Source organism: Dendropsophus ebraccatus, chromosome 1 (assembly GCF_027789765.1).
Source record: "Dendropsophus ebraccatus isolate aDenEbr1 chromosome 1, aDenEbr1.pat, whole genome shotgun sequence".
Lineage (NCBI taxonomy): Eukaryota > Metazoa > Chordata > Amphibia > Anura > Hylidae > Dendropsophus > Dendropsophus ebraccatus.
Genome location: NC_091454.1, coordinates 168,644,131 through 168,660,885, shown reverse-complemented (window position 1 = coordinate 168,660,885; position 16,755 = coordinate 168,644,131). Strand labels below are relative to the sequence as shown.

The 16,755-nt window shown below is 44.0% G+C and overlaps 1 protein-coding gene across 1 annotated transcript in view; it reads right to left on the bottom strand.

The window, feature by feature from the left end:
• Positions 1-16,755, bottom strand: part of FES (FES proto-oncogene, tyrosine kinase) — an 89,452-nt gene that overhangs the window by 57,364 nt on the left and 15,333 nt on the right. The window contains exon 2 of the mRNA XM_069956652.1: positions 10,679-10,954. Coding sequence (XP_069812753.1) covers positions 10,679-10,903 — 225 coding nt within the window. The 5' untranslated portion in view covers positions 10,904-10,954. The remainder of the gene's footprint in view (positions 1-10,678; positions 10,955-16,755) is intronic.

The following is a 16,755-nucleotide window of genomic DNA, read 5'->3' as shown; positions in this document are numbered from 1 at the left end:
CTGCCGAGCATTCGGGTTCATACGAACCCGAACCTCGGCAGTTTCGGACTATCCCTAATGTAAATATCTGCTCATTCTGGCTAAGTAGTCTAGTGGGTGGTTTTACTCAGTGATTGGAGCGGAGGCATGCGAGCCCTCTCACAGACAGGCTATGGCACACTGAGGCAGGCAGGATTCAGTGGTGGAGAGCTCCGCTGCAGAAATTATATATATATATATATATATATATATATATATATATATATATATATATATATATTAGAACCAAATGGTCACTCTGGTTGAGCTCCAGAGACTCTGTGTGCAGATGAAGAATCTTCCAGAAGGTCAATCTTCACTGCAGCACTCAAAGCTTCATGGTAGAGTGTCCAGAAAGAAGCTTCTCCTAAGTAACAGACACATCAAAGCCCGCCTGGAGTTTGCAAAAAAGCTGCCCGGGTGATCGCTAGAGTGACGGCACGGATTGTCGGCAGCAGATCGTTGCTGTATGAGTTGTTTGTCTTTCAACAATGCTGAAAGACAAATGACTGCAATGATCAGCCGACATTGTTCATGTCGGTTGATCATTGCCTTCCATTACACAGAACGATTATCGTCCGCAAAGGCCGATAATGACATTGGTGCTTTAAAGTCAACTTTTTATCGTGGTAAATTCAGACCAACATCCCAATGGCCTGAATGGCAACAAGTCTTTATTTTTTCCTCCGCACAGTCCAAAGTCCAAGACAAGGCTTACACAATAACTTGAAGTGTCACTGTCGTTATAACTTTCAAAATCTAAACCAACAGTAGATGTGATATAAAGCAAGTTTGCAATTTACATTAATTATTTATTTTTTTAGTTATCATGGAAAACACGGCACTTCCTGTTTTCTGACTCTTTTTTTCTCAAAAATCAGGAAACAGTCAGAAGATTTTGAAAGTTATAACGACAGGTACACTTTAAAAACAATGCAAAGCAATTTTCTTGTTGTAATGTGTCAATGAAGCACTTATAGCCTACTTTAGGGGAAGTCGACGAGACAATAAACCACCAAAAGTTTAGAAAAGATCATTCCTCAAAACATCCAAGCAAAGAAGAAGACTGTAAAAGAAGCCACACATGGAGGCCGGAAATGAACAAACTTGACTTTAGATGTGATAGGACGCTGATCCAAGGATTTATTCTGATTGCTATTGGAGTTGGGAAGAAATTTACTCCCTGTGATGGGGCAATTGTTATCTGCCTCATAGGGGTTTTTACCTTCCTCTGGGTCAGCACAGTAGGGTCTCTCTAGCTTGAACTTGGTGGACTTTTGTCTATATTCAACCTTATTAACTATATAACTATGAACTACGAGGTGCAAATCAAGTTTTCTTTTACTTTTCATTTGAACTTTTCTTTCTTTTGACCTTAAGACATTTAATGCGCGCTGAAGGTTTCAGTAAAATAATCTTTAACCCCTAGACGACCCAGGGCGTATAGTTACGCCATGGAAGTCTGTCCCCAGACGACCTAGGGCGTAACTGTACGCCCTGGGTGTTTCTCCCGCTATGAAGCGTGCTCCGGAGCGGAGCGCGCTTCATAGCAGGTGGGGGCTGGCTGCAATCAGCAGCCGGGACCTCACCGGCAATGACACGCTGCAGCGATCGCGCTGCCGCGTGTCACTAACTCCTTAAACGCCGCGATCGCGGCGTTTAAGTGTAAGTGACAGGGGGAGTCCCCTGTCACTTACCGATCGGGACCCCGCAGTGTGACTGCGGGGGTCCCGATCAGTAAAACGGACTGCCGGAGGTCTCTTACCTGCCTCCGTGCGGTCCGATCGGCGATCTGCTACACTGAGCCTGCACAGGCAGGCTCAATGAGCAGATCGCCGATAACACTGATCAATGCTATGCCTATGGCATAGCAATCATCAGTGTAAAAATCCAAGTAGTGTATGTAAAAGTCCCCCAAAGGGACTTCAAATGTGTAAAAAAAAAAAAGTTAAAAACACTAACACACTACCCCAAAACCCCTCCCCCAATAAAAGTTGAAATCACCCCCCTTTCCATTATATAAATAAAACATATAAAAATCAATAAACAAATAAACATATAATATACTGTAGCGTGCGTAATTGTCCGATCTATTAAAATATAGCAAGCGTCATTGCGAACGGTAAACAGCGTACACGAAAAGAGGGAAAAAAGTGCGCGGATTACCGATTTTATGTTACATTATATAGAAAAAAAAATTATAAAAAGTGATCAAAACGTCCGATCTTCACAAATATGGTATTAATAAAAACTAGAGATCATGGCGGAAAAAATGACACCACATACAGCCTCATAGGTGAAAAAATAAAACCGTTATAAGCGTCACAATAGTCCCATTTTATTTATAATTAATTGCCAAAAAAAAGGATTTCATTTAAAAAATATATATAACATTAGAGAATCTGTGTAAACCTGCATGTGGTTGTGTTCAGGCTGACCTATAGAATAATGGTATCATGTCGCTTTTACCATATAGTGCATTACGTAGACACAGGAACCCCCCAAACGTTACCATATTGCATTCTTTTTTGCGATTTCACCTATTTATATCTTCATAAATAATATATTTGGAATTCCGTCATACATGTTATGGTAAAATAAAAGACGCCATTACACAGTACAACTATTCCTGTAACAAATAAGCCCTTACATGGCTTGTAGATAGAAAACTGTAAGTGCTAGAGCTCTTAGAAGGGGAGGAGGGAAAAACAGAAACACTAAGATTAAAATTTGCGCGGTCCACTGGGTCATTTTGGGCCTGGTCCTCAAAGGGTTAAAACCCATGAAACACTCATTCTTTACCAGAACTGGTCATAACATTGACTCAGCAGGAAACACAAATATCAATTTCATCCAAAAATTAGAGCTCATTCATTAAAAGTAAAAATTGTAGCACTAAGAGTTACAGATGAGTGTAGAGTAAGTCACAGTGAATTCATGTGCCAAGTGCTTGTGAGTCAACGTTCACTGGCAGCGATGTGCTCGTGTTCCCTCAGACAATGCTTTTAAGTAGTCATCAAGTACTTGGAATTGTTAATGGATCAGAAGGGGGGAGGCGTATAAAGGGGAAAACAAGCATGCTTATGCCATCTGATCTCATAATTGTTAACTTTCTCCAGTATCTAGGATGAATATGGCCTCGGTATTACATGAAAAAAAAAGACAGTAAGAATTATTGTAAGACTTGAACAGAGGCGTAGAGGACATTTCAAGAGTGAAATATAAAATTCAAAGTCACGCTGAACTGGCAGGGCAAACTCATCAGTAATATAACAGCTATTCTAGCAGATGAGTAATAGGTGATTACAAATAACTTCCAGTAGAAGGAAATAGATTACGTAAAGGAATTCATACAAGCTGTTCTGAACTGAAATGAAACAGTCTCTATGCATTAGAGGACCTGTACTTAAAGAATTATTCTCACCCCATTAAGTGGTAGCAAATTACTAGGATATGCTACCAGTTGGTGATAGGTCAGATCCTGGCTGGTTTAGTGCTGCAGTTCCTTGATTGAATTTCCTTGCACAGTGATGCTCCTAGCATGACCGGGACAAAGCTATTGGGGTTACAGATGCAGCATTAACACCCTGGGCCTGGTCTCGTAAAACCATCTACATATAACAAGACACCACATTTAAGAAACCTAACTGTACGCAAGAATGCTTATGTATAATACCTGTGTGCGGCCTGGGGGCTGGGTTCACACTATGTATATTTGAGGCTGTATTTGTGAGGCTGTATAGCAACCAAAACCAGGAGTGGATTGAAAACACAGAAAGGCTCTGTTCACATAATGTTGTAATTGAGTGGATGGCCGCCATATAACGGTAAATATTTGCTGTTATTTTAAAACAACGGTTTTGAAATAATGGCCGTTATTTACTGTTATATGGCGGCCATCCACTCAATTTCAACATTGTGTGAACAGATCCTTTCTGTGTTTTCAATCCACTCCTGGTTTTGGTTGCTATGAGGACCTGACATGAGGACCAAATACAGCCTCAAATATACATAGTGTGAACCCAGCCTTATCTTGTAAGTTCAGCCTTTAATGTACAAGCTTTTACAACCATCACTTTCTGGATCAACAAGCAGCTGCCTAAGAGCTTCTGCTGTCATCAATATTAAATCTCAGAACTAATGTATGTCATCTGATCATCCTATAGTGTCCGCACTTTACTCTCTTAGGACACCCTGGCAGTCAACCACTGTAAAGGAGTCGTCTCCCTCCCAACCTCAAGAGACCTGTTGACTAAAGATGAGTACAACTGGAGCATGCTTGAGTCTGATTGTTCTGCGTTTAAATAACAGTGGCTAAAAAAGTTGGATGCAGCCCTAAGGCTGCATGGAAAGCATTGATACAGCCATAGGCCGTTCCATGTTTTCCAGGACTCCCTAGGGCTGCAGCCACTGTTATTCAAATGCTGTACGATTGGATTCAAGCATGCTTAATTTGCACCCATCTCAATGAATGCTGGGAAGTCAAGTTCAATAGTGACACCTTATTTACAATCAAAATACAATAGCTGGCTACATTGCCTTCCCTTATGAATTGAGGAAGGGGAATACATATTGTTATCTATACTGATTTATAGTGAAAGACCACCTTTCACCCATTATCCAGACCAGATTTCCTGTGATGGATTTTCAGTCCACTAAGTAAAAATATCATCGGATGGCGACGTCTCGTTAAATAGACAGCAGCTCATAATGATAATGATCATTATTTGCAGCCATCTATGTTACAAGATGGCCACCTTACCCGATATTTTTACTCAGTGGGAACATAGCCCACCATCCATTATTCATAGTGACCCCTTTTTCAAGGCATTTTGGGTGCTGTTCTCAAACGGTATAGTATTGTATATATAGTACAGAATACAAACACATTAGTACTTTGTATATATTGAAATTGAGATTTACTCATTGGAGTGAGGTCGCCTTGTCGGATCAGGTCCGCTCACCTAGTTTAAACGGTTACTGTTGTTTGAACAAACTTTCAATAAATAAATAATCCATCTAAGGGCTCCGGTTACATGCTATTCCTGAAAGTCTATAGAGAGGAGAGGGAGGGGGGATGGGGAGAGGAGGAGGAAGTGGTTGGATGGACAATACAAAGGCTTACAATGCATATTAGATTTTACATCATATCTTTATTTACAGCTTAGCCTATTCAGTAGTGCTCTATAGAGTCCTCTGTACTTCTGCTGCTGCATATTAAAACATGTATAAAGATATAAACTTCTCCCAGTTTCCCAGGACTGGATCCATCTTTTCACAGCACCTGGGGAGGAGCGGCACAGAGCGGAGCAGACTTCAAAGCCCACAGCCTGATGAGCAGAACGCAGATAGGAACAAAGCGCTTTGCTTTGTTCCTACTGTAGATTCGCTCATGTCTACTTGCTACACACATGACAGCTTATCCTGAAAGATTACCTGACACTCCTCTTTAATCAAAATAGGCACTATGAACCTCATATTTATAAATATAGTAAATTTAATAGAAATTCAATGTAAAAACCTAAATATTACACATCTACGTGTTTCTTAGCTCTTGGAGAGTATTGCTACATTGTAGTGTTTGCTTTTGCATAGCAGTCATGGCAATACCTGTCCATTTGTTTTACTTTGTTAATATGCTAACTTTGCATTTTTGCATTAGTATGGAAAGCAGCTAGTGTTCTACAGCTCTGTTATCCTGACCTCACTTATTTTGCTGAGTGAAATTTTTCTAAATTTAGCGGTTCTGTCCTGTAACCTCATCTAACTGAAGAGTTAAGAAATAAGCGTTAGTATAACCATGGCATTCCATGAGTTTACAAGCTGCATTGTCAGCATAAGAAGCATTTAAGGTATACTAACACAAAGTATCAATTTCAGAGAATTGTGGGATAAAGAAGAAATAGTGCCAAACCTCAAAGAGTGTAAGACATTACAAATAAACACACAAATCCAGTGACGGAAGTCAATAAAGTGTTCATTAAGGCAGGGCCGATTCTGGGGTCTCTGCCGCCTGAGGCAAACCTCCCTGCCCCCCCCCCCAACCCCCAGCCAGCTGTCACCTGTCCCACGCTGCAGCCAGCCAGCCCGCGCTCTCCGCTGTCTCCACATCCCGTCAGGTTCCGCGACGTCACCCTGCAGCTCTCACGGACCTCCAGGCTGTGGTGAGTGAGTGGGGTGAGCGGGGCGTCCCCCACCGACCCCGGGCACTCACCACAGCCTGGAGCTCGATGACAGCTGCAGGGTGACGCGGGACCTGACGGGATGTGGAGACAGCGGAGAGCGCAGGCGACGGGACAGGTGAGCGGCCGCTGTCATTTTTGTTAAGTGATACTTAACAAAAAGGACAGCAGGGGGGACATAATGCCGCCCCCTGCAGGACCGCAAAATCTGCCGCCTGAGGTGGAAGGCTCATTCCGCCTCATGGCAGAAGCGGGCCTGCATTAAGGTCATACCCATAGGCCTGATAGATTACACTAGTGGTGCATCCTTTTCTATGTAAAAAACATAAAAGATGACTTTCCAATGCATTATTCCATTATGTATACTATAAAAGAAGCATGATCTTCACAAAACATCCATTTCTTATCCATCTGTATGACCGGGATGCTGAATCATGTCATGAACGACCAGCCTAAAGTGACTGGAGACAATCTATCACTGTAGCCTCAGGTGGTTTGGTAACCTTGGATGACTTATGAACATGGTGAATCATCCTGTAAATTTCCTACAGATAGACAGACACCAGGGTCACCAGCTATTTTACCGGTAGAACATGGCAAAAATGGATTCATCCACACTGAGGATAAAGTAGATGGTTATGTAACCAACCATCTGCGAGCTCCTCCACCACTCCACTTTTTTGATAATCTTACTTTGAGATTTGTTGTAGGCTTTATTAAAGAACACACAAAGGAAAAACATATCCTCCAGTATTTAGAAAAAAAATGTACAACCCTCCATCACCACAATAATGCCCCCATATTAATATAGGGGGTCACATCTGCTGTTGGCCTGTCACCCAGTTAGATTCTTTCCTTACTGGACTATCTGTCAGTGCAGGGTATGGGTTTGGCTTGAACAAAGATGGAGGCTTCAAGCACAGGTTTATAGTGATATTGTCACCCCCTTACTCTATGTTTGGTTCTCCATACCAACCACAAGCTTCAATTCTGCACATGTAATATATACCTGTATAACACTTGTCTGTGCATTCTATCTGCTCTAAAAAAAAAGCCTGGAAATGGGGCCCAACCGCTGTGAAGCCCCACCTAGGTGACACTGTCCACTGATGAAGTGAGAGTAAAGATTGTGACAGTATCTCAAGTGACAATTCCACTCAGAGTTGCTCAGGGTTGTATATTGATTGTTTCTGTGTATCTCAGAGAGGTCAATGGACAGGGACAATGTATGTATGGCCAGTTCTCCCACAGAACCAAACACATCCCAGTGGTCCAGACATTTGTGTCATAAATCTGTTCACAATTTTGAAGGTGGGAGCCATACTGTGTACTTGCATTTCACATACAAATATCCGTCTCTAGATGGTAGTTTGTATATGTGCATCCATGAGCACATAGACCCGTAGGTGGTGAGCATGGCACATGTGTGAAACTGGCCATGGAGAAAAGGGGACATGGAAGAAGAAGTGAAACTGCTCAAAAAAGTAACATGCCACTTCTTTTTTTGAAAACCACTTGGTCTCTTTGAACATTTCACATTGATACCAAAGGAAACCATGCATTTTTTAGAAGTCTTTGGGAAGTTTTTTGCTACAGTTTCTGCCAGTGTGAACATACAGGAAGTGGCTGTGTCAGGCCTCATTATAACTTTTAAATTTTTTCCATCACTGTAGACATATAGGGGGAGATTTATCAAACATCAGATTCCACCTTTCATTTTCCAAAGAGTCTGTGAGGAATGAAAGGTGAAATCTGATTGGTTGCTAGGGGCAACTGAGCCAGTTTCACTTTACCCCATGTTTGATAAATCTCCCCATAAAGTTTAGGGGTACATACAATTTATTTAAAAAAAAAAAACACAATAATTTTTAGGAAAAGAAACAAAAAAAATCAATTCTTCAACTATTCTTGCAGTTTTTACAGTTTTCAACAGTTTTTACAGTATTCAACATTATATATTTTCCCTTTCTATTATATGAGATATTTTTCATTGTTTACTTTCTGGGGTACATAGAATATGTTCTTTAACTCAAAAGAGTTTTGTGACCTGACCATGTAGAATAGGGGTGTCAAACTCAAATACACAGTGGGACAAAATTTAAATATTGTCACGACTGGGGTAGTGGATCCTCTGTACCGTCACCAGCGATGGCATAAACCGCACCAGAGAGCGGAGTCTAAGGGGCCGCTGGTTTTCACCAGAGCCCGCTGCAAGGCGGCATGGGCTTGCTGCGGCAGGCGACCCCCAGGTCGCTACCCCTGGCTTGGTTTGCTGGTGACGGCGGGCAAGGTGAGCAGAAGCAGTAGGCAGGAGAAGGTGCAGACAGTAGTCTTAGGTGTAACCGCAGGTGCCAGAGACAATGGACAGGAACTATGGACAAGGGCAACAGACAGGAACAACGGACAAGGGCAGCGGGCAGGAACAATGGGGAGCTGGGCCAAAACGCTATGGGAAGCATGTAGCGGCTCCAACACGAAGGACAGGGCATGCTGGCATTTATAGGGAGTGATTATGTGCAACTACCAATTAGGGGCGGACTGGCCCTTTAAATCTGAGACAGCCGGTGGGGACGCGCGCGCCGGCCGGGACAGATGGAGACAGAAGGCGGGGCGAGGTAAGGCACCCTCAGAGGCCGAACTAGCCGCAGCGCCGGGTCCCTGTACTCGGACACCGGCGGCTGCCTGACATGAGGAGGAGTTGCCGCATCCCTGACAGATATTGGACAAAGTCGCGAGCCAACCTTGATAATTATTGAGGTGCGAATGGCGCAGGCCTAGCACTGTCAGAGGTGTAAGTCTCCCAGCGCTGTGCACTATGATAAATGACATGTTAAACTGCTATGATATGATTAAACCCCAACCCATGTAATAGCCAACCCCCAAATATTGCCCCATATAGTAGCCATCCCAACCAATAATGCCCGACATATAAGCCAGTCCTCCTGGGAGTGGCCAAATAGTAGCCAGCCCTACCCCATAGTCTCTTTTATGGTAGCAAGCCCTCCCTAATAGTCTCATATCGTAGCCAGCCCTCCCACAAAGTCTATTATATTGTAGCCATGGAGAGCCAGATGTAATTCAAACTCTGAATTGCCTGGTGGGCTAAAAATAATAGCACCACGGGCCAGAGTTTGACATGACTGATGTAGACAGTTGATTGCTTAAAAAATATACTGCAATACTACTTTATTACAATGTTCAATGCCTGTCAGCGTAATGCATGTAACTCGTTGATCTGCGGGGAAGGGGCTATAATCTATCCCTTCTGTAATAATTGAGATTTTCTCCACCTATTAGCTATGATTTATTGCGGATGCCATAAATCACACCCAGCTGTACTGCCTATACACCCACTTCAGAAAAACTAAGTGTCCAATATGGCCACCCTCCAGTATGTTTCTGCCTCTGCAGTCATGTGCATGAATATATTTGTTTTCATTTTAAAGTTTATATAGTTAGTTTACATATCATTTCAATCAAATAAAGGATATAGAAGACAACATTACATTAGATTCTTTTAACCTGCTGATAGTTTCCCTTGGAGGGTGTATTCACACGGGGAAGAAGAATATGGCAAACAGTAGCCACATTAATCCACTGTAGCCAAAAATCCACTGTACAGCCCAGTCAATGCTTGTGGATTTATGCTGTGTTGCAGCAATGCTCTGGTTTTCTGCCACATTATTCCATCAGTTTGGAATACACCATTATGAGCTATATAATATACATGGTGTTATAGGGGTTATCCCAAAATCTAAATATTTTCTGACTGTAAATGTTTTAATTTCATATTTTGAACATTATTATGGGTCAGCCTTTCGATATATAAATTACAGCATGCTCTATGAACAAAGACACAGTTTGGGACATTTTTTTAGGCATGCATTGTAACCTGTGCGAATATCTGAACATCAGCTATTGTGAATGTCCCAGTCATATCTTATCTATATACTAGTGTCACCTTTTATTGTAACCCTGACTGCGATGATAATGAGGACACTACTGGACAGTAATTAGTCTACAGAATAAGAAGTATCAGCTTATTTACAGGCCTTGTGGTCAGAACCATGACTGCAAGATTTTCAGAATTATTTTAGAATAAAGACAGGAAAATTAAAACAAAAACAAAAAAAAACAACAAAATATTCAGAAAAAATATGTTCAGCATAAACAATAGCCCATTTTCTGATGACACATTACGTTCAAGTAATTACACTAAATAAGAACTGATTCCAATGTTAACCAATGGCTCATTCATGTGTTACACAATGACTGACATACTGTATCTTACAACGCTTATATCAATAATGGGAACAGAGCATGAAAAAAGTTTCAGCTACTTTCAAGACAATGTAAAAGTGAATGTGTCATGTTTTAAAACTGAACAGCTTCCCACCACTAACACTTCTTAGATCTGATTTACAATTTGGCAAAGGCTTATGGTTCAGTCAAGGGCCGTTCACTGTAGTAGATGTTACCTGACTCAGCTGACTTGAGTTCTCTGACAAACCCGACACTGGAGACTGATCCAGCTTCTCGATCAGAGTGAACATCTGGTGAAGCTGTGAGGCATACTCTTTGTCACTCTTCGAACGCTGTATCATCCACTTTCTCATACATTCCATCAGTTTCAGTTCAGAGTCTTGCAGGCGCAGCAAAGCACTGTGCCCATTGGGACAACTAAATTCAGTTGCAAAGCCCATAATTATAACGTGCAGATTCCTTCTTCACCTCCTGACAGGTTTACTGGTTCTCTGTAAATAAATAGAAGAATGTGGGATCAGGGAAATTATCAAGTAAGAAAAATTATTGGCTATAGAACGATAAGGTAATAGGCTGGATGGACATGAACTTTTTTCAGCCTTACAAACAAAGTCGCGGGCCAATCTTCATGTTTATTGAAGCATTGCATGCGCCATTCCTGGCACTGTCAGAGTGGTGTATCGTGTTCCTTGCACAAAGTGTCAAAGTGGTGTGTGTCTTCCGCCGCTATGCACTATGATAAATTATATCATAAATAGCTATGACATGACAAGTAAAGGAAAGGATGGTACAGGGCAAGTATAGGATAGGAAAGTTTAAGTAGGGAAGCGTTCACGTCACTGCTGCACATACCACCTATTGCACACATACTACCATCCTATGGGGATGGCTGGGCTGCGGCCTAGTATGCTGGCGCCTCTATGGCAGAAAATTCCCACAAATAGTTAATTCCCCCAAAAGTGCCACAATAGTGCCCCTACAAACAGTTAATTCCCCTAATTTTGCCCCCCACCCCAGCCTGTGCTGAACTTACCTATCCTGGCACTCACAATGCAGCTCATGTGGCTGAAGGATGCACCGATGCTACTTGTGATGGCGTGAGAATGGAGAGAGGGACAGGAGAAAAATGGGGCAAAAAAGTCAGGCGCACACCAGAAATAACTACAGTAATAATAAACTTTATTGAAAACCGGCAAAAGTTAAAAACATCTAAAACCCCATAGGGGGGAAGAAACACTGCAGCACCTATAATAAAGGTGAACCGCACTGCTACTATGATGCAGGCCAGATGGACCCACAAAATATGGGACTCAAACGGGGAGTATAGAAATGACACAAAATACGAAAGTGCTCATACGGTCCTGTATAATGGATGTATCATGCCCACAACGATAACACGTCCCCCAGTAGCAGACAAGATTCTTCACGCGTATCGCCGCTACATTGCGGCTTCGTCAGGAGTCAAGTACGATGTAGCTGATAGCTGGTATATATACCTGCAAGAAGTCCTAATCCATCAATGGGTGACATGGCGCCAGAGTATACGGCGTCCGGAAGTGGAATCTGCGGCTGCGCACGCCCCGTAGCTGGAAAAAAACAGCCCGTGGCGTGATGACATAATAACATACTGACGCCGGGTAAGCATGGTCACATGATCGGGTTGTAAACACATGATCACATAGACGCCGGGTAAGTATAGTCACATGATCGGATGCAAGACACATGATCTGTAGTTATTTCTGGTGTGCGCCGGACTTTTTTGCCCCATTTTTCTCCTGTCCCTCTCTCCATTCTCATTGTTTCATATATGGGGTAGTCGGCTGCACCCACATTTATTTTGATTTTGATGATAGGTGGTGCCCACCCTACTTTTTGTGTTTCCCACTTGTGATGGCGTCACCACACTGCCTGTGCTGGGACATGATTCATTTACTTCTAGGCTGCAGACTTAAAACTGCCTGATGCCTAGAAGATTATAATATGGGAGGTCCAGGTGGACGTCCAGACCACCCATATTATAATCTGCTGCAATGTCCTGCAGACCAATTAAAGAAAATCGATTGATTTCCTCAGCGGGCCAAAAATGCTGGCATGGCAGCCAGAGTTCAACATGCCTGATCAACGTATTGCAAAGCATTCTGTAATGAGAAGTCACAATGACCAGACAAAATATTAAATATTAAAAATCAGCGATCTGTTCTTAATGTAAGTCTCTACAGAATTCTGCACCACAGTACCCATCTGTGACAGATCACTATTGCCAAACAAGAGCAAAGCTTGTATACTACGAGTTAATGCACCATGCATTGAGAAACACTTAGTTAATCGAAACCTGTCAGTTGTGTCTCGCTGCCAGAACCACGCTCATCATGAAACAGAAACCGTATCCCAACAAACTCTGGAACATTACTGTTCCCTGCCCTACCGGTCTTGATTGATATAGTGATTCTTGCAAGAGACCTGTCAATGATCCCCAGGAAGCAGCCATCTGAGACCGCCCACTTGACTAGTTTTCCTGTTCCCAGTTGGTTTAATAACTGGTTTCCTGGAAATTCTACAATGTTTTAGAATGGAGTTTTTGCTTGACTTAAAAAATTGCCTACCTGTTGAATTAGTGCAAACATAGACAAGTTTGTTTTTCATATAATTTCTGTCAATTCTGCTTCCCCAATTGTTTCCCCAAATATGCTTCACAAAGGTGGGCACCAATTCTAAACCAGAGATTTATGTACTGGAGCCACAACAAACAGACCAAAGTGATGCCTGGGCCTCAACAGACCGATCAAGGAAAAGCCTGGAGCCCACCATCATAGTGGAAGACCATCCCAAATTTTAAAGCGAATATACCATCAGCTACATCGCTGATATGAATAGACCAGTGCCGGCAAAGGGATGCCGGTGTCACAGTCCGTTGTGAACTGCTGCCCGATTCTCATGCACGCCGTTGGTCTTTTCCCGGCATTGGCCCAGCCTTGAACACTGGAGGAGGGTGGGAACACTTGAGGAGGGCCCGCCCACCCCCAGTTTGACAAAAAAAAACCTCCCCTCTGTGAGGGGGTTTCGTTACACTGGGGGCGGGTGGGACTGCCTCCAGTGCTTCTGGACGGGCCGGTGCCCAGGTATAGACCGACACCGTGTACGGGAAGCGGGCTACGGTTCAAAAAAAGGACCGCAGCACCATCATCTCTGCGTCAATTTTTATTGCTCACTCCTTTCATTTGTCTCCTAAATCAGAGTTTGTTGAAGCCAGCGAAAGGCCTGTGCCCTGTGCAGTATACAGTCATTTTTGTGAAATCTCCTTCCCCAGTTGTCCATCACCTCTAACTAGGGGGCACCACAGTAGTGAGACCTGCCCACAGATTGAGAAGCACTGCGCTAAACTACCAGTGAATGTCTACAAATACAATAAGGCAGAGCATTACCACAAGACGCCATGATCACTGGTCTGCTGACTGACACTTGAGGAATGCAGTGTAACCTGTTCGGTTTCCCATGAGCTAAAAGTAGTATCTCACCTACTTAAGACTTCATGTAAAGCCACAATGTTTGTCTGAAAGTTCAGCTGCAGGTGTAGTCAGTGGATGTAGAAGAGTGAAGTATATACAAATCATTGCTTTTATCTTGATAAAAAGGAGAAAGGGAGCAAAAGATTGGGGAATTCCACCTTCATTGCAGGCCTGTAGATTTATGGTATTTTTAGTGCATGATAGGCGTTTGGCTGCAAAGGATTATCCATCACTGGAAGTCTGTTTCCTCTTACAATGACTCATTTTTTGGGACAATTTACTGGTCTGATTAAAGAACCGGAGAAGACACTTTAAAATCCCCAACTAAATGATTTATAGACACTACAGAATATATTTAGAGGAAGGAGAGATCTCTAGAATTACACACTAGACCCTCCTCTATAGGGTATGCTTTTATTAATAATGATGAGTATTATAACACATATTTCTATGCCATTTTTCTAACTTTTCTCATCTAGGATTTAGGATCTTGCCAATTGTCAAGAACCCAGCTAACATAGTAATAATATACATTAGAATGCTTTGCAATATTTTTTTTTTCTAAATACTTCTTCTGTCCTCTTCAAGTGATCTCTGCTGTTCCTTATACTATATGCAATGATGCTGCATCCATAGTGATAGTACACTACTGTATATGACAATGCCATGTCCACAACAATGCTGTGGACATGGCACGTGCAGTACGTTCATGTTTTATGTAAGCCAGGAAACTGATCAAGGACACAGAAATGTTTCAGGAAAAATGTCAGTAAACTCTTTAGGGTGCGTTTACACGTAACGGATCCGCTGCGGATCCCTGTACACTTATGGGCAGACAAACTCGCACATTACACATTACTCGGGATGCACATCCTGCTGTGAGTATGTCCGCAGCCCGCCCTGTTAACCCCCCGCCGCCGGAGCGTATACATCACCTGCTCCCCGCTCCGGCTTGCTTCGGGGCTCCTGGCATTTTCACATCCCGCTCAGCCAATCAGTATGTTTTGCCATACTGTTACTGCAAATATTATATTGCTTTAATGCATGGCTGAAAAACCATACACAAAAAACATGTCTGACATGTTATTAGTTATTGGCCACTTTCTAGTAAAATTGCTCAGTGTACAGTATTAGTAAGTGTACTCACTGTATATACTGACATTAGCTCTTTGTGTAACTCATAGAGCTACAATCTGTAACGCCTGGACTAGTGGATCCACTGGACCGTCACCAGCGATGGCACTAACCTCCCCAGGGAGCGGAGTCTAAGGGGCCGCTGGTTTTCACCAGAGCCCGCCGCAAGGCGGGATCGACTTGCTGCGGCAGGCGACCCCCAGGTCGCTACCCCTGGCTTGGTTGCTGGTGACGGCAGGCGAGGCGTGGCAGGAGCAGTAGGCAGGAGATGGTGCTGCAGAGGTCAGTGGACGTAACCGCAGGTGACAGGCAATACACAGGAGCAATGGTGATGCAGGGGAACAGGAACCAGGAACAAGGACTAGGGACAAGGTGGCGGATAGGAATCAGGAACAGGGACTAGGAACCAGGTAACGGACGGGAATCAGGAACAACAGGGAGCTGGGCCAAACGCTATGGGAAGCATGTAGAGGCTCCAACACCAGGGACAGGTCATGCTGGGATTTATAGGGGAGTGATTGGGTGCAACTACCAATTAGGTGCGGACTGGCCCTTTAAACCTGAGACAGCCGGCGCGCGCGCGCCCTCGGCGGCGGGGACGCGCGCGCCGGCCGGCACAGACGGAGGCAGGAGCGGGACCAGGTAAGGCGCCCCCCGGGGCCGAACATGTAGCAGCGCCGGGTCCCTGCACCGGGACCCCGGCAGCTGCATGGGATGGAGGGAGGTCGCGGCGGCGGCCCGGAGCACGGGACGCCGCCGCGGCCGTGATAGTACCCCCCCCCCCCCCTTTGGCCTCCCCCTCTTTCTAACCTGCAGGAACCTCTTGATGAGATCTTGGTCCAGGATGTTAGCCTCGGGTTCCCAGGACCTCTCCTCAGGACCAAATCCTTTCCAGTCCACCAGGAAGAACCTTCTCCCTCTGACAGTCTTCATGGCCAGAATGTCCTTAACAGCGTAGACGTCGTCAGAGACGGCTTGTGGAGCAGAGAATGAAGACCTATCGGAGAACCGGTTCAGGACCACTGGTTTTAAGAGGGAAACATGGAAGGAGTTCGGAATCCGCATAGTGGGGGGTAGGCGGAGTTTGTAGGTGACAGGGTTGATGCGTCTTAGCACCGAGAAAGGACCGAGGAATCGAGGGCCCAACTTGTAGCTGGGGATCTTGAGTCGGACATATTTGGCCGAGAGCCAGACTTTGTCACCTGGGAGAAAATTCGTGGCAGGTCTCCTCTTCTTATCAGCCTGGTCCTTCATGCGCTCGGAGGCTTTGAGTAAGGACTGTCGAGTTTGTTCCCAGATCGATTGCAGGTCAGATAACAACTCCTCCACGGCTGGGACTTCAGAGGATGGAGAGAGAGGCAGAGGAGGACGAGGATGATGCCCGTAGACCACATAGAAAGGGGACTTGCCTGTGGAAGTCGAGTCCAAATGGTTATATGAGAATTCTGCCCATGGGAGTAGATCGGACCAGTTGTCTTGGCGGCTGGAAACAAAATGGCGTAGGTAGTTACCCAGAATCTGATTGACTCTCTCCACTTGCCCGTTAGTTTGAGGATGATAGGCCGATGAGAAGTCCAGCTTCACTTGGAGTTGCGAGCATAGGGCACGCCAAAATTTAGAGACAAATTGAGAGCCTCGGTCGGACACAATGT